This window comes from Ctenocephalides felis, unplaced genomic scaffold (assembly GCF_003426905.1).
Source record: "Ctenocephalides felis isolate EL2017-DRISC unplaced genomic scaffold, ASM342690v1 CF-g0.4_SCAFFOLD_03571, whole genome shotgun sequence".
NCBI lineage: Eukaryota > Metazoa > Arthropoda > Insecta > Siphonaptera > Pulicidae > Ctenocephalides > Ctenocephalides felis.
Window position 1 is genome coordinate 21,539,078 of NW_020539725.1, and position 25,469 is coordinate 21,564,546.

Genomic DNA, 25,469 nt, shown 5'->3' on the forward strand with positions numbered 1-25,469 from the left:
AAAAAAACATAAATTTAGCCCTTAAATAAATCAACTCTTTATTTCCAAGTCATTCGCCTAATGTATTTAATCCCGAAAGTTGTATTAATACATCACTGTTGCTCATTTAAAATCCATTCTCAATTACACCCTCTCCCCATTTATCCGGTGTAATACTCACCGACAAACCAGGGGTTTCTGGGGTTGTTTTCAACGTTCAGTCCGAGAAAATAGTCCTCGAACCCGCGCACCGGGTTGGCTTGCGGCTGAACGGACAGCGTTCCCTCGACCTCAGGTTCGTTACCGTCAGAGACGAGAGATCGGGCTGACCAGCCGTCGCTTCCTATCCAACTGAACGCACCCGTGGCATTACATCGGCGGACGGCGCGCATAACTTCGGCAACTTCTTGGTCCGAGCCGAATATTATTGCACCTGTGTAAATAAACGGAAAGCATATATTAGATTACATCTACTTTGATTAAAAATAACATGAAGCGTTAATAAGAAAATATTTTAATAAATATACTCAACAATTCAAATCAACTAATGCAATTATAATTGCAATCATAAATTACTTTTCATTTATTAGTGTCAAAATGTTGAATACTTAAAATAATTGTAATATTTAACTTCCCACACATTTGTTTTCGCAAAAAATCCGATTTGCCATTGTATGTTCTTTCGACGTTTGAAATCGTTGTGAATCTAATGAGACCAAAATTGGGAAAAGTATGCGTGAGTATATACGAGTATGAGATTTCGTGTATGCGTTTGTGAGCCAATTTTTGACCTTTAACCGACGTTTTGTCCTAAACTGCTGCGCTGATTTCAAAAATTTGAAAGCACTTTGATGTAACCCGATAAGGACTGGCGTTAGGCACGACAATCATCCAAATCGTTTCTTTCTAATTAGCAGAAAAAAGTGAAATTTTTGTCTACTCAATTTATCAATCTTAATGAAATTTTATATAACGATAAAATTTGTAGTCTGTAGTAACATATTAAAATATTATTGGCATATGCATTATATAAAATCATCGAAGTTTATAATTTCGCCGTGAACTTGAGCAATTCTAATCAGAATTTGTGCCAATGCATATGTATGTTCTAGGGAATGCAATACCGATGGAAAATTTCAATACCGGTATGTCGGTAATTTTTCATTTTAAAATCGGAATACCGGTAAATTACCGGTATTTTTATTATCTTAAACAAACCTAAACAACATTGAAAGTTACTAGACAAATATAAAAAATGTATATACAACTACAACTATAGGTATTCAACTAAACAATAAAAACAATAAAATGAATCAATAAGTTTATTTTAACAAAATTATATCCAATTTAATTAATTCATTATCACTATCGAGTATATTGAGCACTTTTCACCAAAAACAAACTTATGAGTAAGAAAGACCAAAAACTCATACAAGATCATATTACATTATTATAATAAACTGTATTGTCTGTATCCGATGTGTTAAATTAGCATAATCTCCAATATTTAAAAAAAATAATTTTTCTACACTAATTTAAGATCGCATACTTTGTCGATATAAATAATAAGTTACTATAATTGTTGAGTATTGTTATTTAATACAATGTGATGCTTCTATAGTATTTTCAAACTTCGAAACCTTTTCGAAAAATAATATTTTATAATTGTAATAAGAAGCAAAAATATTTAGTAATTATCATAATTATTATGTATACAGTTAGAAAAAAATAAAGATCACGCAGGGGTAATCTGTATGATATAAAATATTTTGACGCAAATATCACTTAAAAAACTGTTACATTTTTACATAAGATGAAACAAATATCATTATCTATCAGTCCAATTCTATTTATTGTAACACGATATGTAGCCCTTAGTAAAGCAATAAATATTCAGTTTAATGACGAGTTGAGATAATATTTGACATTTCTTTATCCTATAGAATCACTTGAAGATATATCTGTTTATGCGATTATGGAATTTAAAGATAAATTTGTTTCGAAAAATTTAAACTTTAATGTATTATGTATCAAATAGCGCTTATGTAAAAATGCCAAAAATACCGGTAGTTTTGGGGTAACTACCGGTAAAAATATCGCCGAAAAATCGGGCGGTTTACCGGTAATTCGGTATACTGGTATACCGGTATTGCATTCCCTAGTATGTTCTTTAGTGTTTTCTAGGTAGCTACTGATTACAGTTGAAGTCTACACTGAACTGATGTACATTGTTAGAACATGTATTTTCAAGTTAAAATAGCCTCTTTCAGGGTCAAATTGAATAATCTCAGCTCAGCTCTGCATTAGATAAAAATCACGGGAATTCTAATAGTCAAATAGCCAAATATAGATGGATCACCGCTTGGTTACCATCTAACAATACGACTTAAGAAAAAGTTTCAAACCAACAGCTTTTAGAACGAAGAATTAATTTTTTTAGACAACAAAAATAACATGTAATTCAATATTCATTTCATCAAATAAAACCTACAAAATATGCTTTAACAGCTAAAAAATACTTCTAAATACTCGTGAATATTATTAGCTAATAACTTATTCGATAACAGTTGAGAAAGTATGAATTATATAGTGCCTGTCTATTCCATTAGTAATAGCACTATATATTTCTATTATTTGGGCTGTAATCGATATTCAGACCAATATAAAAGCATGAGTAGGGTGTTTTTTTCCGGATTACTATTGTGCAGATTTTATAAAAGATCTAGTTGCTTTATTTGAATTAATATTATCATTAAAGCATGATACGTGCTGGCACAAATATTAATCGAATATATGTGAAAGTTTTTAATATATCGCAAATTTATTAGATAATCTTTAATTAATGAATTCAATATGAAACAATATATAAGAATTCATATAAAATTTATCTATGTATACTTTACGGCGAATTTGATTTGATGCCATTTTTTTTCGTTATAATGCAACTCCATGATCTATATAATGATATACTTTTATCAATTTGTTATCTAATACTGATGACAAAATATTGCAATAATGCTCTAGAATAGCTGTTTTTACTTATTATCATTTTTCAGATCTATAAACTCCAGTAAGTCTAATATCTCTACTGCTAGATATCAAGCTGGGTGGATTGGGCTGGGTGGATATCAAGGTGTGATTGGGCATTTGGCCAACACCAGTAGATGCTGGATCACGTTTTTACCACGGAACCATTGTCTAGTCTACAAATGTTACCAATAATATTATATAATATGAAGAAAAGAAGAAGTCACCGGTCAAGTATCATATATTGGTTAACAAACAGATTATTTGAAACAAAACAACACAATAAAAAAATTTAGATCTGTACAGCTTTGACGAATCAAGGTAAGTTATATGTTTATCACATCTTAATTTTCCAAAGATTTTCAGTATATTTATGGTATAGGTATATAAAATCTCTAGAACGTGAAATGTAACTTTTGCATTAAGGGCCTGTGGCTCTCAACAGACCCTCCTCTCAATAAGGAGAGTGTTCTCTTGGAAATAATACACGGGATCAATAGGCTTTCGACAGGATTGAATTGTACCGCAGAAAAGACCCATTTCCATATTAAATTCTAGACAAAATCTCACCTTTTTCCAGGGTGCTTTGTTTATTCGCATCTGTAGCTTGATGAGGGTTTCTTTAATAGTTTCAGCTGTCGTTGTGGTTTAAATAAAATATATCAGATCTTCTTGTTTTGTATTATTACAAATTTAATGAAAGCAGAATAGACGAAAAAGACAAAATTGGATAAATAAAAAGTAAAATTCAAATGCGCCAACAACATGAAATATAAAATGTAAGACTAAAATGGTGCATATAATCAAACCAAGAATATCCTGATTTTGATTGTGACACAGTGCACGTATAGCGCTAATGCAAATTTCTGAAACTTACAATTTTAAAATTAATATATGATATGAATTAATTGTTTAATTACTATTATTGACAAGTTATTATAAAACTTATTTGTTACCATAATATACTCATAAACTTTAAAGTTTTGTTTAGGCGATGCGGAATCCTAAATTGAGTAAAAAACAAATTATTACAAGAATTTCAAAAATATTTAATTTAACGAGACCCAACGTTAAATACAAAAAACTTTTGAATCGAAGACCTTATATATATACTTCCCTATGAAATCTGGAAGTATCACCCAAATAATGAAGTCAAAATTGTTGAAATATTTTCTAGTTACTCTATATCTTACGAGTGCTTTCAAGAAACTTTTTACAAATATTTGTCAAATTAACTTGCACACGTCTATTGTGTTTTTGGGTTTAAAATAAATATTTTTTATTCTTTTCATTGCGATTCCAAAACAGGTCGGTTCGCGTGATTCACTAGTAAGAGCTTTGGCTTTGCAACAACAGGGTTCCCACTCCTAATAGACTGATATTGGGCAGTATGATAATGACTCCCGTTTTCACTTGAAAATATAAGCTAAACAGGTTTCCCATTGAAAATAGCGGGTTCGCAAGATTGCTGCATCAAATGAAAGTTAGAACATTAGTACATTCTAATAGTGAACATTTGAGAATAATATGTAGGCCAACCGTTGGATTTATATCTAAGAAGCGGGGTTGGTAATGAGAAGTTTTATCACGTCTCATAGAACTTTGCGTCCTGATCGCAAAAACAAAAAATAAAATTTAAAACAACTCCTTTGCCCTTACAAGAATGCGATAAGCTGCCGAATTATTATGATAAAAATTATTATCGAATAATATATGACGAATAGTGAGACAAACTCCAATGCACCATAATCAATAAAGGCAATATAAAACATAAGAATGGTGATAGCTGCAGTGTATTAATGAGTTCTTGTTGTGGAAATTGTGTTTTCATATTCCATTCTCTCAATAATCCTGTTTTAATTGCGCAATTCAATTTATAATTCCCCTTCTGAGTGTGGCACACTTGAGTCATGAACACATTGGTTGATAACGAATGTCTATATGTAAATAGTACAGCATTCGAGCTAGTTGTTATGTGGTTTCGTGTTACAATATTCATTGGAACTAATCTGGATAACATCAACAATATGTATGTGGTACATAACCTACCTAAGCGCAATAATAATACGACAGTCGGTAACAGTGGAAAATTTTTGTTATTATTAACTTACCCTATGGTAAATTATAGCAATCGCAAAAAATAGAAAAGGAATTTTTTGCATAATTTTACGTTTCAGAGGTTTCTAAACATTTTGGAATACCTTTGAAAAAAAAACGATGTGAATGTTTGTAGTACATATAAAATATTTTGTCGACGTTTTTGAGAGCATCGCTTAACCGATATAAATTATTCAAATAGCATTCGATTCGTATTAATAAGAAGACGTGCTGATTAGTTTTTGACAAAAGTTGATCTTGCCGTTTTGCAGATATGGAGCAAAGAATGCAAAAAATAGAAATGAAATTTTCAAGAGAATGGAGCGTCCAATTTGAATTATTCAAAAAACCAATGTCACTTAAAAAGCAGGATCAGCGGTTTCAGAGATCTAAAAAAAGTTTTAAAAAATACCATTAGGCGGTTGCAAGTCGGATATTTTGTAATTTGAATCAACCGATTCGGATGACTAACAGAAACTTTCAAGAAATTTCAAAATTAACAGAATAAAAATTAAAAAAAATTTAGTTTTCATAAAATTTCCAAGTTCCAAAAAATATCAGTGTTTTTTGATAAAAATCAGACTTTAAAAGATTTATGAATAGCTCTGATTATTGTTATACTCAAATGTCGCTTTCTTATCAATTCCATCCAATATAATTTATATTTGATATGTTTTTAGTAGAATTTTTTAATACTGATTATATATTTTAATCTTTAACCAATTGAAACAATGCCAACAGGGGCGTAGAGTGTCTTGGGGGCTCCAGATCAAAATTTGTTTAAGTCCGTCTTAAGAAGATTTTTTTTTTACAAAATATGAAAGCACATAAAATTAAAAGAATATTTATTTATCAAACTAATTATTTATCTATCTAATTTTCTCTGATTTTCTACAATTTCACTATATATCAAAATAACGCTTCATTATCTTTTGCCTTTTATTCCTTAAAATAGTTAATATATTTCAATCATCTTTCTAAATTATTTGGACTTCTTTAGTAAACCAATTCAATAAATTTTCAAATCTTAATTCGCACAGTCTATTCAAAATATTAATTGATAAACTACTAGTTTTTATAAGTCATTACTTTCATATTGTTAAGTGTCGCAATGAAACTAATAATTTGAAACATTGAAGAAAGAAATCTGAAAATGGTTTTGTTGATCATATTTATCCATGGGCTCGGGGCCCTCCTGAATGCCAGCAAGGTCCATTTTTATTTCAAAATATTTTTTATTTATATTTTCGAATAAAAAATTATATCGCTACTATTTGTTTTAGATTGCAGTAACGATTAATTAAAAATTATTCATAAGTACCTTCAAATGGGAATCTTTATTACACATTCCTACCTAAATATTCGAATAATAAATACAGATTTAAACTAAATGTTGTGTGAACACTTAAAATGTGGCTGCCGTGTGGTTTTATTACATTAATATATTTACATATCATAAACTCCGAGCGTCGTGCAGGAAGTAAACACCGTATCACAACGAAATATGGTAGTCCTAATGTAATAAAATTGTGCAGGAGGACATTATAAATTTGCAAATTTGATTATTTATTATATAACAGTGTTAACCAAACTTTGAATATTAAGATAAGAAACTTAGTGCCCTCAAAAGCAGTGATTTTGAAATCAAGTATAAAACTTTACTATCTATGTACTAACTCGATATAGAATTTACTAATATTGTACCTCGTCATTTGACCGAGATACCATTGAAAACATATAAAACTGGCCTTTTTTTCAAAGCTCATATCAATGAAAACTAGGTTGAAGTGGCATTTCGCCTTAAGGCAAGTTGCATGAACTTTCTGATATGTATAAATGATCAAGTTAATCCACTATTATTTGATTTGTGTAAGGTATACCTCCCTAAGCTTCAACTTGTCTATACTTGTATACCTATTTACCATTCTATCTGCCTATCAGCCGACCTGCCTACTTGTCTACTTTTCCACATTTCTACTCGTCTACCTGTCTATTTGCATATATTCCTTCTTGTCTATTTGTGTACCTCTCTATTTGTTTACCTGCCTACCAGTTCACATGTCTACCTTTATCTAGGTATTGTTATTTCTACATGTAAATGAATCAATAATAATGATTTGTAAATATCATTTCAGTCCACCAAATGTCAATTAACTTATTTTCCTGCAACTCCCACTCTGCTGGACCTGCCTTCGCAAAATTTAACTTTTATTTTTTACCAGTGTGGATACAAAAGTTTGCTTAAATTTTTTCTATTACCCAAAGTATTAATTAAATCTATGTGGTAAAACACATCATAAGATTTGATGACTTTGATCTCTATTTTACACTTTTTCTCAGCACTTGTATTAAATGGTACAACAAAAGTCATGATTACATCTGTGAGACATGTAGAGAAGCACCCGTAGCAAATAATGCCCCTCGAAATAAAAACATATCTTTATATTATCTATACGTTGGCCATTACCCATGACTTTGATTTCAAATATCGAAATAAACGAAACGTAAACCGCTATCTTTTGTCTACGTTAACTGAAGCGAAATATTTTCAGACTTGAACGACATAACCTTTTATACTGCCTATGCTAATGCTATTGAATTTTTTATGCGTACGGTATAGCCATAAAATTGATAGTAAAATACTATAATGGTCCCAGTGACATTCAAGGGTATGTAACCAAAACCCATAAATGAACTTTCAATAAGTACCTAATATTTGTATATGGGATTACATATTACCGAATACGTAAAAGGACTGTGAAATATTCTGAGCACGACGTATCACATTTATCTCATTCAAGTTTTGTACATGCAGGGAACACTTAGGGTTTAAATTAATGACTACAGAACTTATGAGACTTATAATTTCAGTCATGTCCAACCTATTTATTAATTTTTATTATTCAATTATAGCAGTGGCGCACAACAATATATAATAAAAATGGGTGCTCTGCCCTAGGGCGAGTCTGTGAGCTGAGTTAGACCCCAACTCGATTAAGGAAAGAGTAGTGTGAAAGATTTTCCATTGCCATTTCACGCCGCATTGCCCGAAATGGACTATTTTCCAAACTCAATGGATTATTTGCAAACACATTTTTGATCTGTATTTTCAAGTAAAAATTGATTTCACTACTGCATGATATCAAGTTGCCCAAATCTGTTTTGTTTCGAATTTTCTTATGATCATTTTGAAGAAATATATTTTTGATTAATAAACCTGGTGTAGGTAAAAGGAGGCGTTACATTAGTAAAGGCCTCTAATTATGTTCTATTAGATGATTTGTGTATATACAGTTATCCCAGAACTCAACGTCAAGAAACCTTTTTATTTTTTATTCGATTTTTTTTATTTTAAAACTTTCGATTTAAAACCAGTTAATAACCACTATTTTACCAGTTAATAATCGTGATTAAATGCGCCAACTTTCGATGGAACTCGTCAACAAACTTTTTTTTACTAACTACTTGTAAGGAGAGCTTCTCAAAATCGAGCAATTTGGAAATTTTAAATTTATATATTAATAAAAAGTTTTAATCCTTGAAAACGTAAGGCGTATAGCAATATTTTTGATTGTGATTTTTAGAAATATTATTTACGATCACGGATTCAAAGCCCAAAAGTGGTTAAATTAATAAAATTTAACCACAATAACCGCAAAATGATAAAATTTGCATAAAAGCTCTAGGTTGCTCGTAAAAACTCATAATGTTCAAAATATGTGAGACGTTTCTTTTATAATTTTCATAATTATAGTTTTGGTCATGACATTTCATATTATCTAAAATAGCGATCACTGTTAGATTTCTAGCGTATATACAGTATCCCAAAACTCAACGTCAAACAGACACTTTTTTTAAAGAATTTCACTAGTTTACAATAATGATTAAATGCGCCAATCTTTGATTGAGCTCGCCGACAAACTTTTTTTTATTAGGAGAGCTTTTCAAAATCGACCAATTTTTCAAATTTCCTTTTCCCAACAAAATCTTAATCCTTGAAAACGTAATAGTACGGAAGCCAGCAACGTTTTCGAGCAAGCATTTTAGTCAGGCTGGTTTTTTGGTATGTGGTCCTTGGTGCTCTCTCGGTTAGGGTAAGGGCCGTCTGGCAGCTGGAAGTGGTTGCGTTAATTAGTGCGCAGCCAATTTGTACAGCGCGATTTCAAAATTTTGAAAGCATTTTAGTCAGTCCAATTTTCGTTTTTTTGACTTTGAATAGGTTCACAGACTCAAATTTTTTGTTGCCAGACATGTTGGGCGCTGCTAAATATGTGCCAGACGCCAATTTATTTATCAATTTTTTTAAAAATTCAAATCATTTTAGTCCGTCTGAAATTTCAGTATTATGTTCGTTAAGGGTAAAAACACGTAAAATTAATTTGCCAGACGTTTCAGCGGTTGTTAACCATGTCTGGCAAGCAAAAATGTCTGGCAATATGATACTAATTTATAGCATTTTAGTCAGTCCAATTTTCATTTTTTGACTTGATATTTGATTTGATAACTTGAATAAGTTATCCAGATTCACATTTTTGTTGCCAGACATTTTGGGCGCTGCCAAATATGTGCCAGACGCCAATTTATTCATTAATTTTTTTTAAATTTCAAATCATTTTAGTCCGTCTGTAATTTTAATATTATGTTCATTAAGGGCCAAAAAACTATTTAGCGATTGTCTCACTCTGTCTACTAGTATCATATTGGCAAACTTTTTTCGTTGCCAGACATGCTTAACAACCGCAGAAACGTCCGGCAAATTAATTTTATGTTTCTTGACCCTTAATGAACATAATATTAAAATTACAGACGGACTAAAATGATTTGAAATTTAAAAAAAATTAATGAATAAATTGGCGGCTGGCACATATTTGGCAGCGCCTAAAATGTCTGGAAACAAAAATGTGAATCTGGATAACTCATTCAAGTTATCAAATCAAATATCAAGTCAAAAAATGAAAATTGGACTGACTAAAATGCTATAAACTAGTATCATATTGCCAGACATTTTTGATTGCCAGACATGGTTAACAACCGCAGAAACGTCTGGCAAATTAATTTTACGTGTTTTTACCCTTAACGAACATAATACTAAAATTTCAGACGGACTAAAATGATTTGAATTTTTAAAAAAATAAATAAATTTTTTGAATTTTAAAAAATAATAAATAAATTGGCGTCTGGCACATATTTAGCAGCGCCCAAAATGTCTGGCAACAAAAAATTTGAGTCTGGTGAACCTATTCAAAGTTAAAAAAACGAAAATTGGACTGACTAAAATGCTTTCAGAATTTTGAAATCGCGCTGTACAAATTGGCTGCGCACTAATTAACGCAACCACTTCCAGCTGCCAGACGGCCCGTACCCTAACCGAGAAAGCACCAAGGACCACATACCAAAAAACCAGCCTGACTAAAATGCTTGTTTTGAAAACGTTGCTGGCTCCTATACTATAAGGCATTTGTGCCATAATTTTTGACTGCGAATTAGAAATATTATTCACAATTAAGCATCCAAAGCTGAAATAAACAAAATTAATAAAATTTAACCACAATAACCGAAAAATGGTAAAATTTTTACAAATGCTCTAGGTTTCACATAAAAGCTTATAAATTTCAAATTGTTTGAGATTTTTTCATTTCTAATTTTTGCCTAATATTATTTACAATTGAGTATTCAAAGCTGAAATGAACAAAATTAATAAAATTTGACCACAATAACCGAAAAATGGTAAAATTTTCACAGAAGCTATAGGTTGCACATAAAAGCTCATAAATCTCAATCTATGTTAGATTTTTTTATTTTTAATTTTAGTCATGATAGTTTTGTATAATAGTTACGTTCGATAATTTTTATGACAGTTACAATCAATTTCAACACTATCACCTCGCTTTGTTCTGTCGTTGAGTTCTGGGCCACCCTATATATACATTTCAAAATACCAAGTGCGGTATTTTGATTACATTCGTAGAATTTATACGTTTAGTTGCCAAAGAATTAATTAATTCGAAACTTTTACACGCATTATAATTTCATGTAATTCAATCGTAATTACTCATAGCAATTACTTCGCAATGGATCGGTATCAGATCCTCAACACTTTCAGTTAATTCATATTAATGGAATATCCATTAACGAAATGCGGATTATGCGTATTCGAGTTCATTATTAGTAGCTAAGAAACGAAATATGTTCATTTTAAAGCTTTTAGTATCACCCCGGACGAAGACGGCAGTGACTAACTGCTCTCTTAATTAAACCTAATGGTTTTTTGTTCTGTGTTTTGTTTTGTTAAGAATGACTAATTAGTAGTAATATTATATAATGACAAATGCTCTTGCTAAAGTTATATAAATGGTATAGTATTTAAACTTCGTCCTATTTCGTATTGTGAAGGACCTCGTCTTAATGGCTTCTCAGCCTAACCTAAGCTCCTTATACTCTGTCTATCGTACTGTGAATAAACGCTAAGTCCAAGGTCTGCCGGATTATTGTATTACGATGTAAATGCGTTTATAAGTGGAACACGAGTCTATACCATGTCATTTGTGCTTTACAATTAAACGCTTCCAGTCAGTAGAATGTTTATTAACAGACTCTGTAGCATTATTAAGAATATATTAAATTTTTAAGATTTCTCTCCCATGATTAAAGACAATCTTAAGGCGAGTGGAAATATAAAGGACTATAATAGCATCCTGTTACTAAGCAAAAATATATTTAATATAGGGAACTATAGTCTTCAACCTCGTTAAACGAAATAAAAGAATCGATCGATCGATTATATATTTATGATAGGTGCATTTTCAAAGAGTCTAATGATCGAGCATAAAATTAATGAAAAACATGATTTTTTTAATATTCAATAATAGACTATACTAAAATTTACCACAGTTCTAAAATTTGCTATTTTAAAAATATAAATAGAACTAACACGAATTATATATAGTATATCAATAGCGACAACACTTTTGGCGTAATATTGAAGCATTGAAATTTTATATTAATATATAAATAAAACACTTAAACAAATAAATTTTATCACGACAAATACGTGTGAGTGATCTAAGATTTGACTGATGTTATATATTTTCTAAACTTATACGTTAATAAGATACGTGCAAAAAATTTACTTAATCGATAAGAATTGAACTTTAGCATTTAAGATAAATGTTGGTGTAAAAATTAAATTTTACATATTTACTGAAAACTAATCATGCAATTTATACTATATGTAATTATATTAATTAAAGATCCTTGAAGTTCTAAAAGCGCATCTAATTATTTGAAAGATGCATTTTGAAAATTAAACATCTTGTAGGTGATAATATTTCAGTAAGTAAGTTTTAAGACTTATAAACTCTATAATCATAAAACATTTTTTCAAACGCAAAAACAGTAAGAACAATTGCAAAAATCGGCGAGGTCAATTTTTACCAAAGGTCAAAAATCTCTTGTGGAAGGTAACAATTATATCCATTTATAAAATAGGGCATAATATGATAGAGAAAATGGGGAAAGAAAAATTCAATATAAGGAAAAAAAGATTTCACAAAGATGTCTTGTTAATTTAAAATTTATAAAATTTTAAATATTTTAATATTTTGTTATATTCATAAGCTTTGTTTAAATGATTTCTGAATTAAAAGTCGTTATAAACCGTTAGAGACATAGAATGTCTCTTAAGTAGGGGCTAGACTTATTTAGTTGTTTATTTATATTTTTATTGTGTTTAGTTTATTAGTTATGTCTTTTTTATTTGTTGTTATAATTCACAATTTATACTCATTTACCTCATAGATCATTTTATTTTTAAGTTTACTCTATATAATCACAAAATTCAAATTTAATATATCAAAATTGAAAAGGCTTATTACTGGGTAACCTTTTAGATCTAATGTTCAATATTTTATATATCACCAAAATTACTGAATGTCTTCCTTTTTGTGAAAACAGATTGTAATTCAATAAAGAGAATAAATTTTTTTTTTAAAAAAGTAGGGGCTAGTGTCACAGTCATTCACACCCAATGATGATGGTGACATTCGCTTTTTTCTTGTATGATTTGATTCTATGAGTAATCGATCGTACATTATTTCAGTATTACCACGTAGACAAATGCCTAAATTACCATTTAATTTGCTTTACTCCTAGGTATATTAACAAAATTATGGCTAATCAATATATATATATATATATATTTATATATATATATATATATATATATCCATAACTAGAAACAGAATTCCATACCTCCAAAACCGCCATAACTTTTCAACGGAAAATCCAAACCGCGAAAATCACGTCTTACTCTTTATAAACGATCTATACCACGCATAGAAAAAACTCTTCATTAAACATAATATTAGAGTAGTCTTTACCTCAGATAAAACTCTTTCAACATTATTCACTAAATTAAAATCTAAATTTGATCCAAAAATTTTAAGTAATTTAGTATACGAATTAAATTGTCTAAATTGCCAAGGATTTTTCATTGGCGAAACTAGCCAAAATTTACACAAAACAATCCCTCAACATAGAAATAATTCAAAAAACAAAAATCATTATAGAACAAAGTTATCAGATCACATTAATACTGTTAAGCATAGCATTGATTTTCTAAACCCGAGTATTTTACATTTTCAATCCAATATATTTAAAAGACGATTTAGCGAAGGTTGTCTAATATCGTTAAAATAAAGCAATCAACAAGATACTTGACAGCTATTCACTCCGCAATGATTACAAAATATTGCTCAACAATTTTTCAAACAATATTAATTACTGAATAAGCGGGTCCCTTTTTATTACTTTCCGTTACAGTTTTAAAAAAATATTTAATATTCATTCGCAATTAGACTTCAACAATTATGTACACAAATTTAATTTTTAACTCAAACTATTGATAGCTTGGGGTTAATATTGCGTCAATTAGTGCAGTGTAGTGTTTAATTGTTTTTGTCTGTAATATTTAAGTCCAATATTTTGTATCAATTTCCTTTCCTAAGTTAATTACAAATAAACTTTTTAGTTTTCCACTGAATGACGGTCTCGATGAAGATTGAAACGTATGGATTAATAAAGCGGTTTTCCTAATTGCTTTAGTTTTTTTAACTTGGTAATATTGCCTGACAACACACTCGTTTCAATATAAATATATATATATATATATATATATATATATATATATATATATATTGATGAGTTATTTAGAATTGGGCAGTAACACCAAGTAAAAAAAAAACTAAAGTAGTTTTGAAATACTTTATTTATCCATATGTTTCAGTCTTCATCGAGACCGTCATTCAGCGGAAAGAAATTAATTATACAAAAATACACTACACTATTACACTGTGATAAAGCAAGCTATTAATAATTGGAACATTTAAACTAATTATTTTTGTTGACAATTTTTGGTTACATTCTGATTCTAGTATGTACAAATTGACTAACGTCTAAATACGTTAGTGACGGTCTCGATGAAGACTGAAACGTATGGATAAATAAAGTATTTCAAAACTACTTTAGTTTTTTTACTTGGTGTTACTGCCCAATTCTAAATAACTCATCAAAATATATATCAACACCAAACTCACATACTTCAATATATATATATATATATATATATATATATATATAAATATATATACATACATATATATAAGAGTGTGTACAAGTATAGTACGTAAAGACAGGTCCGATCTGCATAACAAATGACAAGATTGACGAATGGCATTAATCAAATGTTAATTGTTCTGAAAACGCTGTAGATATCATTGTTTCTCGAGGGAATTTATTACAAGGGACGTTCACAAAGCGATTCTAACAATGCAAGTAACATTACTTGTTGTGAGACTGAATACAGAACGTGAATATCGATCTGCTTCAGTATCGGCTTGACGGCTTACCTCTCGCTCGCGGTTTCGTGAGTAGCTTGAGAACGATATTATCGTAAGCTATCTCCTCAGCAACTCCGGAGTCTTTGACTAGTTTCTCTTTGACAGCTATGCAGATGCTATGCCGCCCCAGCAGTTCCTCTAGTTCTTCGAACGCCTGAAATCACATGACATTCGATCAAGATTACGTCCGAATGATGCGGGTAAAATGGGGTTTGTTAGTTGATATGATAACGCAATGCATATTGGCGTATATTTACAAATTGATATGTATATAAATAAACATATATATGTATATATATATAATGTATATATATATATATATATATATATATAACCAAGTTTGTGTCATCTTGACACACCCGTGACATGCGGATAATAACATTCTAGACGTGTGAAATATAATTGTATGAAAATATGAACGTATGATGACATATAAATCATATACATAAATGAATAACTATATAAAATGGTCTACCGCGATTATATAAAGGAGTAGGTAAATATAGATTTTTTTGGCAAGGCTATTTTAAAATAGGAGGTAAAAAATACACAACCAGCCATCACCCTAATCCTGCTTTAGAGGATTAAAAAAAACATTTTTTTTGCAAGAATGTCTTCCAAAACTTGGCAAGAAAATATCCCTAAAATTTCAGAAACAAATTCAAATTATTTTCAGAATTACAGAAAAAATAGTTTTTTTTTTTTTTTTGTTACAATTTATTTTTGTTAAAGAAAAAATAGTGAGCAAGCGTAAAGCACGCGATTTCTCGGTTTTTAATTTTTTCGATTCTTCCTAATTGGCGGGAAAGGCGCGAAACGAAACAAAATTCCTCGTATTCAGGATTAAATTCTATTCTAGTTGAACCTGAAAAAAGTTATAATTAACCCACTCAATCTAAAGTGAAACTTTGTATCATAGAACATGATTTTTTTTACAAGTTGCGAAAAATTGGTGATTTTTTCTTTTTTCCTGGATTTTTTAAGTTCAACAAGAGTCTATACTATTGAAAATATATATTTGTTATGATTTTTTTTGTTTCGGATGTAAATTGTGGTGCATCGACAAAACGCTTGAACCCATTATATTATGACATATATTTTAATGAAAAAATTTGAGAAGAATGTTGAAATATATAGCAATGAAACCTGAAAGTTTCGCTTCAGTTAAGTATTTTGTTCTTTCTCTAAAAATACATAAAAAAGCAATTTTTTGAAGCCTCGAAAGCAGGCTGCCCCCTTAAACGAGGTCGCTTTCAAAAGATAAACTACCAAGTATCAATATTCATGACAATATAACATATTTTTATTTGGTAGTTTATGAGTTTATGAGCACTTTTATTTAGTTTATGATATTTGAATATAATTTTAGTATACAATGTATACTTAGTATACAATGTATATTTAGTATATAATGTAGTATACTTTATCTAATTGTTTGATAAGATGTATAATTATTATTGAGTTACCTCCAACAGATTTTTAACCTGTGCTACATGCAGGTGTGGTAAGAAGAACACCAGCAAGATATTGGTAAATACAAAAGTACAGTAAGTTAAAAAAGCAATTACAAAGCTCTTTGAAAGATTTTGACTCATATTTCTGACAAAGTTCCAGATCAAGGTCCAGTGTAATATTTGTAAAGAATGTGCCCATGAAATTTTTGCTCCGCATTGGTTAAATATTATAATTTAGCTATTGTTTCTAAAGGTTTCTTTAAAATTGAAAACAAGAATTGTATCTGTTTACCCGATGGCTTTGTCCCAGCCTATGGAGTAAAAAGGGACACAAGATAAATTATATAACAGACATAACACGTATCAAACCAACAACTATCGAACTCTGTTTAGTAAAATTCCCACTTTTTCCCAAATTATAGAAATGTGCTTTTATACCGTTTTTCCAAAACTGAACCGTTTTTCCTTTTTACCCCATAGGTGAGGTGAAATAGGTTGTCAGGGGACAGAAAGATCAAATGTCATATTTTTAATTTCTAAGGGATTTTACGAAATAATAGCTATATCAACCGATGGAAAATGTATATTTTATGGATACATTTATTACATACATAACACTGTATATAACCTTAATCTCGTACTTTGTCTGAAATATTTATCAGAATAGTTGAAACAACTATTTATTTAATTTTTATCTTTAAAGGTGTTTTCTTTACCTTAAATATTTTTTTTAATATTGTTTATTTTTTACATCTTTCTTAGGGTAAAGGTTCAGTCGGTCATTTTTACTTCACCCACAGGTAAGCTTTTATAGAGGTAATAAAAAAAACAACTATAGAATCTAACTTAAAAATAACAATACATTTTACAAAACGATTAAATAACGTATACTTAAAAATATATTCTGGGCTCGTAAACTAAACAATAGTGCTCACAAAAAAATATATATTGCCGTTTATCTCTCCATAGCGATGTTATAAGCATCAAGGTGATGACTGGTAATTTATCATTTCCCCTCTACTTTCAAATATTGTTGTTAAAAAATTCCTAACATTACTTGTTTTGAGATACCGATCATGGATCTTTTTAGTCGTCCATTTTTAAGGCCCGCCGATTTACCTTAAAGTATTTTTGAAGAGTTTGTCCATTTTTATTCTTCGTTATTAAAATTATATTAGCGACATTCACACTTTTCGAATACTTTCTTATTGTATAACAAATGATATAATAACAATAAAAAATAGTTAATTACCGCATGAATAATTGATTACATTGTAGCAAAGTATAGTTTTATTTAAAATATAGGTAAAAATTATTCAATATCACAATATTGAAGCGTTATAAAATATTACTAAAATAAAATCAATAAATCGAGTTACAATAAAAAGAAAAGCTACGGAAATTAAAAAGATATAAAAATATTCAATAATTCAAGAAATGTGAACAACATAGAAAATTATAATAAAAAGACGGAAATTTCCATCAAGGATTTATCTGAGCATCTAATTAGAACGAATTATGTCATTTAATTATCAAGGGATTTGTTTTAAAACGTTCTCGCAAGTTAATTGAAAACAATCAATCGCAAGAATGCGTTTCATACCTTCACTCCGTAATTGGATTCTTCATAAATAATCGAGACGTAGCTCCATCCTAATTGTTTTACGATGTCCACCATTGCTTTGACCTGGTAATGGTCCGATGGTATGGTCCTCGAAAAGTACTCGAAACGCTGTTTGTTGCTTAGCTCTGGACTTGTCGAGAAAAATGAAACCTGCAATAAATAAAAAAAAACTTTTCAATATGGAATCTGAAATATAATATAGAAAGAGTTTAATTAAGAAACCTAAACTCATTCAAACATGAACAAATATTTTGTTAATTAACTCTTCGAACCAGTAACGAAGCAGACTTGCCGAAAAAATTGAATTGAATTTTGAAAAATTGAATTGATTTTGAAAAATTTTTGTTTGGTCCACATATATGTTTGCTTACTTTACAAAGCACTTTACAAAACATTTTAAATAGTTAGAATACTTTAATAGAAAATGGCATTGATGTAAAATGATAATACAGGATAGGGCAGGCTACAAAGGTCCAATTTGATTTTGAGCAATTATATTGAAAAATCAAAACAATTATATCACAACCAATAAAACATATTGAACAAATTACTATAGTCGAATAGTTTTTTGTTCGTCATCGTAGAAATGCTTTTTTGCTGTTTTTAAAAAATTTGTCACCTAATGTCTTTTACCACATGAGAGGGATAAAATGAGACTGAAAACTGCCTTGTGACTCACTTTTAATTTTGAAGGAACTTTACGAAATAATAGCTGCATTATTCAACAAATTGACAACATAAATTTTATGGGTACATTTTTTGCAGAGTTAACACTGTACAGAAATTTTACACCTTGATCTGGTGTTTAGTTAGAAATATTCATCAGCAGATTTGGAATAACTATTCATTTATCTTATTTTCTGTAAAATTATTTTTTTAACTGAATTTACTTATTTATTTATTATTTTTTATTGTTTACATCATTGCCAGGGTAAAGGTTCTATTTACCCCTATCACGTGAAAGCTTGTAGAAAGCTTCTTAAGTATGAATCTGACTTAAAAATTATAATATATCATATAAAAAATTTAAATAATATATACCTAAAAATTATATTAAGGTATTGTAAACTAAACAACAGTGCTCACAACCAGAAAAACTAGGAATAAAATAAAATATCTTTGTTATGGATTCTTAATGTTAATTTACCGATTACAACGTCGTAAGCATCAAGCTTTAAGACATGCTCTACCCTATAAGTTTTCAAGTTTCTGCATTTTTTCTAGAATTTTTACCATTTACTTGTATTAATAATAATTAGGCCAAAATTACTCTAGCTCAAAAGACCAGTTTTTAAATTATCAATATTAATAAATATCTAATTCAATAATATAACAGATTTTTCAGTACATCAAAATTATTTGTAATACAGGTAGACCAAAATATAATTTTCAATCTATATACATACATATTTCGTATTCGTAAACATTTCAGACTTCGAGACAAATCAAAATGAAATGTCAGTTGCATCGAATATCTACGATGGACGATATTTCAAATATGTTATTCGTAGCGTCGAACGGCGCATTGGAAATATAAATTCAGTTACACAAAAAACGAGCAAAAAATCAAATATTTATCAACGCTTGTTTAATTAGAAATCGGACGAACGACAGGGTAAAAAATGAGCAAAAGGTATTTGAACGAAATTCATGGATTATTTCTCTTCTATTCTGAATGTTCATGTAATATTTTGATGGCTGTGAATTATGTTCACTTTGCTATAAGAGGCTGTAAATGGTTGATTTAAAACAAACTATGTTAATTTTATTATTACTAAAATGTTGATTATAATTGTATTGTAAATATTAGAGGAACTGAGTGCTTATTGTAAAAGGTGTAAATAGTAACAGGCGTTTTTCAATAGGCTCTTAAATGATATTAAAATAGTTCGTTGTCATGATTAAACATGTAAAACACCCTGCATCATCAAGTTTGGATATTATTTATAGTTTGTATAATGCGAGAACATATGAATTGAGCAGAAGACACTATATCTTTAATTTATTTTATAATAATAATTGTAGTTTACATCATAGATAAACAAGTATAATGTGGTTTACATTGAGTTATGATAAAAAAAAATTATTATAGGATACCCTTTACGTTAACACTTTATGTTTTAGTTGTATTAATCACAAATTACATTGATTTATAAAAATAATTACTTAAAAACAAGTCAATTTTCTTGAAAAAAATATATATCATATAAATTAATGTCGTTACTACTTTCTCCGACAGATGTGAATGCGCTAGCCCGGGGTAAGTTGTAACCCCAAACTTTTTCTACAAAATGATTAATTGTGAAATAACGAACTATAGTTATGGAATTATTTAAATGCCATATAACTAGAATTAATCTAATTTATGCAATTAGATTAAATAAGTTGTAAATTAGTATTATGTATAAATTACTTAATATATAAATTACTTAATTCAGGCATCATATTTGCCATATATTTTTTCTGTTATACAAAATGTAAGGCCAAATTCGCGCATAAAATAGACCCTAATATAGCGTTGTTATGGCAACGCCATGTTACGCTTATTCTTCATATAATTTGGATGTAGAAACTGTCAATATGCCATGTATTTGCTGCGAAGTCAGGCGTTTTAGATATAAAACCTAACATAGAAAATATACAAAAGTCAAAAAGAATGTTTTAATAACTGTATCTTTCTGATGTGTCATAATAACATATACGTAAACTTAAGTTTATGTGTAAAACACTTGATCGCACAGCGATTACATAGCTTTGTGACAGTTTTCACTATGAATTTATATGAAAAAAGAATTTGATTTCATTTTATGTCCCCTATATCTTAATATTAAAAAGTTTTTGTACTTGGTGTGTATTGATTCTTTGAATAGTATGACCTAGCCGGACAGAGAAACTTATAGATATAGTTGGTAAGAAGGATGCAATAGTGCAATAAAATATCCGTAAAAGCTGGTCCGTATTCAACAAGTTGAATAAAGTTGGCACTAACATGAAACCATACGGTTGTATTTTGCTCAGTTTAATTATATTCAGAAAGATCACGAGAAACCGCAATATAATCATTACGTTTAAAAGGTAAATGTCAGCTGAAAAACCGTCCACCTACATCTTTACATTTACATTTTTTGTATCTAAATATTTTTTGCGTCTGTAACAAGTAATACGTTATTACGAGAAAGATGAAGAAACATATTTCAGGCACTGCGAGACGTGGAAATATTCATTCGACAACATAAACAGCTCCATTATGACCTTATTTCTTAAAATTCAATTTTGTTTTCATTCATCCTTTTCGACGTGGGTAAAGCATTAGCCACCATTTTGCTAATAAAATTTCTGTCAGAGCGAGTATCACCTTTAATATAAGCTATCGTAAATACGGTCATAAAAATCGCGACGTATAAAATCTCAGTCAGCTAATATGTATAAGCCCGAATGAGTTGCCCCCAAACAAAATGCAATATTTCATATCTTTAACAGCAGCTGTGCGGAGGCGGAACTTAATAAATTTGATTTCCAGAGCACAAATCCAGCACGATACGTATGCCATTACGAATTTGATATTATTGTATTGAATTAAATTAATAATATCAAAAGTAATAAAATTTAAAAAAAGATTATATGGATTTTTGTCACATTTACAATTTTTAATAAACTTTCTGTAGAGTAATACAGAATAAAAATATCTTATTCAATAGAATACCTTGTAATAATTTTGGTATTTTTAATTATCTATGAGTAAGTTATAGTGATAAAATCGTAAATGAAAGTTTTGTCGGATCTGTACGTTTCAAAATTTTCTAAACAATTTTGCATACCTAAGAAAAAATGGTCGTATGAGTGTGTGTGTGTGTGTGTATACGTGTGTGGATACAATTATCATCCACGATTTTAGAAGTATGGATTAACCGATTTGAATGAATTTGAAGAATTTATTACATATTTAGAAGGAGAGTTCAAATGGTCAAATGTGGTCTGTACTATTTCATATGATCATTCTCATTGAAAATAGAATTATTGGTAAATCAATAGATAGTTAGATAATTAAATAGATATACAACCAAAAAATAAGTAATCAGGAAGAAAAGTAAAATAGACAACAGGTAGAATGGTAGAATGATGGAATCTAGACAGATAGATTTGCAGACTGTTAAACAGGTAAACCAAAAGAATGGAAAACAATTGAATAGGTAGACAGGTAGATAGTTAAACAGGTGGACAAGTAGGGAAATAAATCAGTGAAAATTAAAACAGTAAAGAAGTTTACAACAAGGCAAGTAAACAAGTAGACAGGTAAATATGAGGACAGGCAGATACATAAATAAGTAGAGTTGGACTGGAAGTAAGGAAATTAGGTAAACATGAAAAGTGAAGACCTGTAAGTAGGTAGACAGGTAGACAGACTGAATGTTATACTGATAGGCAGATAGACAAATAAACTGGCAAAAAGTAGACATGTAGGCGCGTAAATTGGTGGATAGGATGATTAGTAAGCATATCGACAAGTAGACAGGTAAACAGACAATTAGTACATGCTGACGAAATATGTAACCTGTGTAAGTTTACAAAGGTAGTCTGTGTTAAAATAATGTTTTAATGGTTAACTTTTCAAGTTCTTCTTATAACACCTGTCATTAGCATTGCTCTAATATATATGTATATTGCCATGCTATTTATGGTATTATTTTGATCTGATAAACTATAAATTTATAAATAATAAATCCTCACAAATAATAAAAATCCTCAGAAAATAAGTTCCAATCAGACACAATTTGAGGCATTTGCATTATATTCTACATATTACTATGTAATCGATGGTATTTCTTTAATCTCATAAGTTATAAATCAATGAATAAAATATAAAATCTAATATAACAACTACAAGCTTGAACACCATCAAGACTAGTCTTTTTATTTAAGCATAGAAATCTCCAGAAAATGAGTTCCCATCAGACTCAATTTGAGGCTGCTTAATAACCACTTGACCCAGCTTTACAAACAGAATGATGTCTAACACGAATATTATGAAGCTTTTGAATAACGAAATATTTATCTCCTCGGTGAGAGTAGATTATTAGACGAATTTTCTTCAGATGGGTTTTTCATAAAAAATATCTAACTACTATATTTCATGTTAAAATATACTTTCTGTTTGAATATAATTAAATTGAATATTTTAAATTAAGTGATGTTATAATCCTTACCCTACCGAAAGTTAATAAAATGTGATACCTGAACATATGTAGTATCCAATAGTATCCAGTTTTATTCAATATGAAACCGATGCGACTCAAAAATATTCTGTAATATCCACCGTGATATTCATATTCCAAATTCATGAAACATCTACAACGTACGATTTACATACTTATTGTTAGCGTTTATTTCCGAAAACAATTTTATACTTATATGTTTTATTTAATTTGCCATTTATTGTATAGCGGGTCCCCGGATAAGAAGATTCATCATCAATATCCCAAAAACAAGTAAAGTTCGGATTTTTTAACAACATTATTTGAAAGAAGAGAGTAAAAGATGTATAATCTGCCACCATTTTAATCGTTACTACGTCGTTATTAGCAGATAAATTGCAAAGTTCATCAAATGAATTTCTTCCGTTGTTAGTTTTTTTGATTGTGAGCAATGCTGTTTAGTTATCGAGACCTTAATATAAATTTTAAGTAAACGTTATTTAATTGTTTTATAATATTATTGTTAATTTTAAGTTAGATTCAACAGTTATGCAAAATCGAATATAATGCCTACAAGCTTTAACACCATCAAGGCTAGTCTTTTTATTTAAGCATAGAAAACTTCAGTACTTTTTACTTCGTAAAAAAGTGTACAAGTGGGTGGAGTTAAAAGAACGAGCATAACCTGTACTCTGACTAAGGCATAAACAATAAAAAAAGGTAAACTATGTTAAAATAAGCAATTTTGTAAAAAATAAATACAATAAATTGTTCTTCCAAATGCCAAATCAAGGTTAATCATCGTCATCTTTGTAAAAAATGTATATTTTGCATCGGTTGAATAACGCATTATTTTGTTAAATCTCTTTAAAATTCAAAATTAAACAATGAACCTGTTTGCCACTTGATTTACCCTTAGAAACAACCAGAAGAATTTTTTTGAAAAACAGCAAAAATTATTTCTGCATTGATGAACCAGCTGGTATTTTTACTGTTTCACTGAACAAAGTCAAGTATTAATTTGTTTGATATGTGTTATTTGTTGTTAGATTTTTTACCGTGAATCGACGTTTTCTCAAAAAATTCTGGACTGATTTCAAAACTTTAAAAGCCATTTGATACATCTCGATGAAGACTACGTTCGCTAGTACTGCGCGACGATTGGCTGAGCCCTTTCTGTGTAAATCGCAGAAAAGTGAAAAACTTTTCGCCCACTTTTTTGCACACAGTCCTGAATCAATTTTAAAAAATTAAAAACTGTTCGAAAGATATTGGTTGGTAATGATACTGATTAGTTTTAGGTAAAAATCTACCGAGTCGTTTTCTTGTAATTAACTTATAGAACATACTAAAACATTACGGTCCTACGACAAATAGTTCAATGTTAAAAATTCATCAAAGTTTGAGAAACATTATAGTCAAAATATGTGTCAAATGTTCTTTTTGTAATGTGATGAGTCAAATATCATCATATTCTATTAAAATTAAAAATTTTAAGCTACAATTTTAGGTCATATAAGCACTATAGTGTCTGTACAATTTAATTAATATAATAATTACAGATATTATGAATGTGTTCGAAAAAGTTCTATTGAAAATCGCAATGTTTTGACTAAATTGAAAGCAAAAACTTAATTTTTGAAATAAACAGTTGAAAATTTTATCTAAATATCTAAATTTCAATTTCGATTGATTAAGTCAATTCTTACAAAATTGGGGACTAACTTGCCTTAAGGCTAAATGCCACTTTTAACTATTTATATATTGCTATATGTATTATTCAAATTATATTAATTTTATACAAATGATATTCTCATGATTTCCCACTTGTTTCTAAGGGAGCTGTTCTGTGTTGTTTCGTTCACAAACCGTTTTTGGCACTGTTTTTATTACGATGGACGTCGTTTCGTTATCGCAATCCCTTTTCTCGCTTTTTATGGTAGTTGAATTCCGTTCAACACATTTTTAGTTGAACGCTGGTGTTGTACCACGTTCATACTGTAATGTTTTTTCATCTCTATTTATTGTTTTGCATTTTATAGTTTTTGTTTTAGAACTATCAAGTTTATACTCGGTAATTGCTTTTAGTTTTGTTAGTTTCATATTTATAATTTTTTTTACTTTAGGTTACGATATACTGCTTTATTTGCTATGTACAGTAATTCATAAATTGTTTTCGTATTGTATATTCCAAAAATTA

At 29.4% G+C, this 25,469-nt stretch overlaps 1 protein-coding gene across 1 annotated transcript in view; it reads right to left on the reverse strand.

Annotated features, from left to right (window-relative positions):
- Positions 1-25,469, reverse strand: part of LOC113385797 (metabotropic glutamate receptor 2-like) — a 170,003-nt gene that overhangs the window by 102,921 nt on the left and 41,613 nt on the right. Inside the window, exons 3-5 of the mRNA XM_026623631.1 lie at positions 18,057-18,227; positions 15,009-15,153; positions 161-412 (exon numbers count right to left, since the gene is read on the reverse strand). Of these exons, the coding sequence (XP_026479416.1) occupies positions 161-412; positions 15,009-15,153; positions 18,057-18,227 (568 nt within the window). The remainder of the gene's footprint in view (positions 1-160; positions 413-15,008; positions 15,154-18,056; positions 18,228-25,469) is intronic.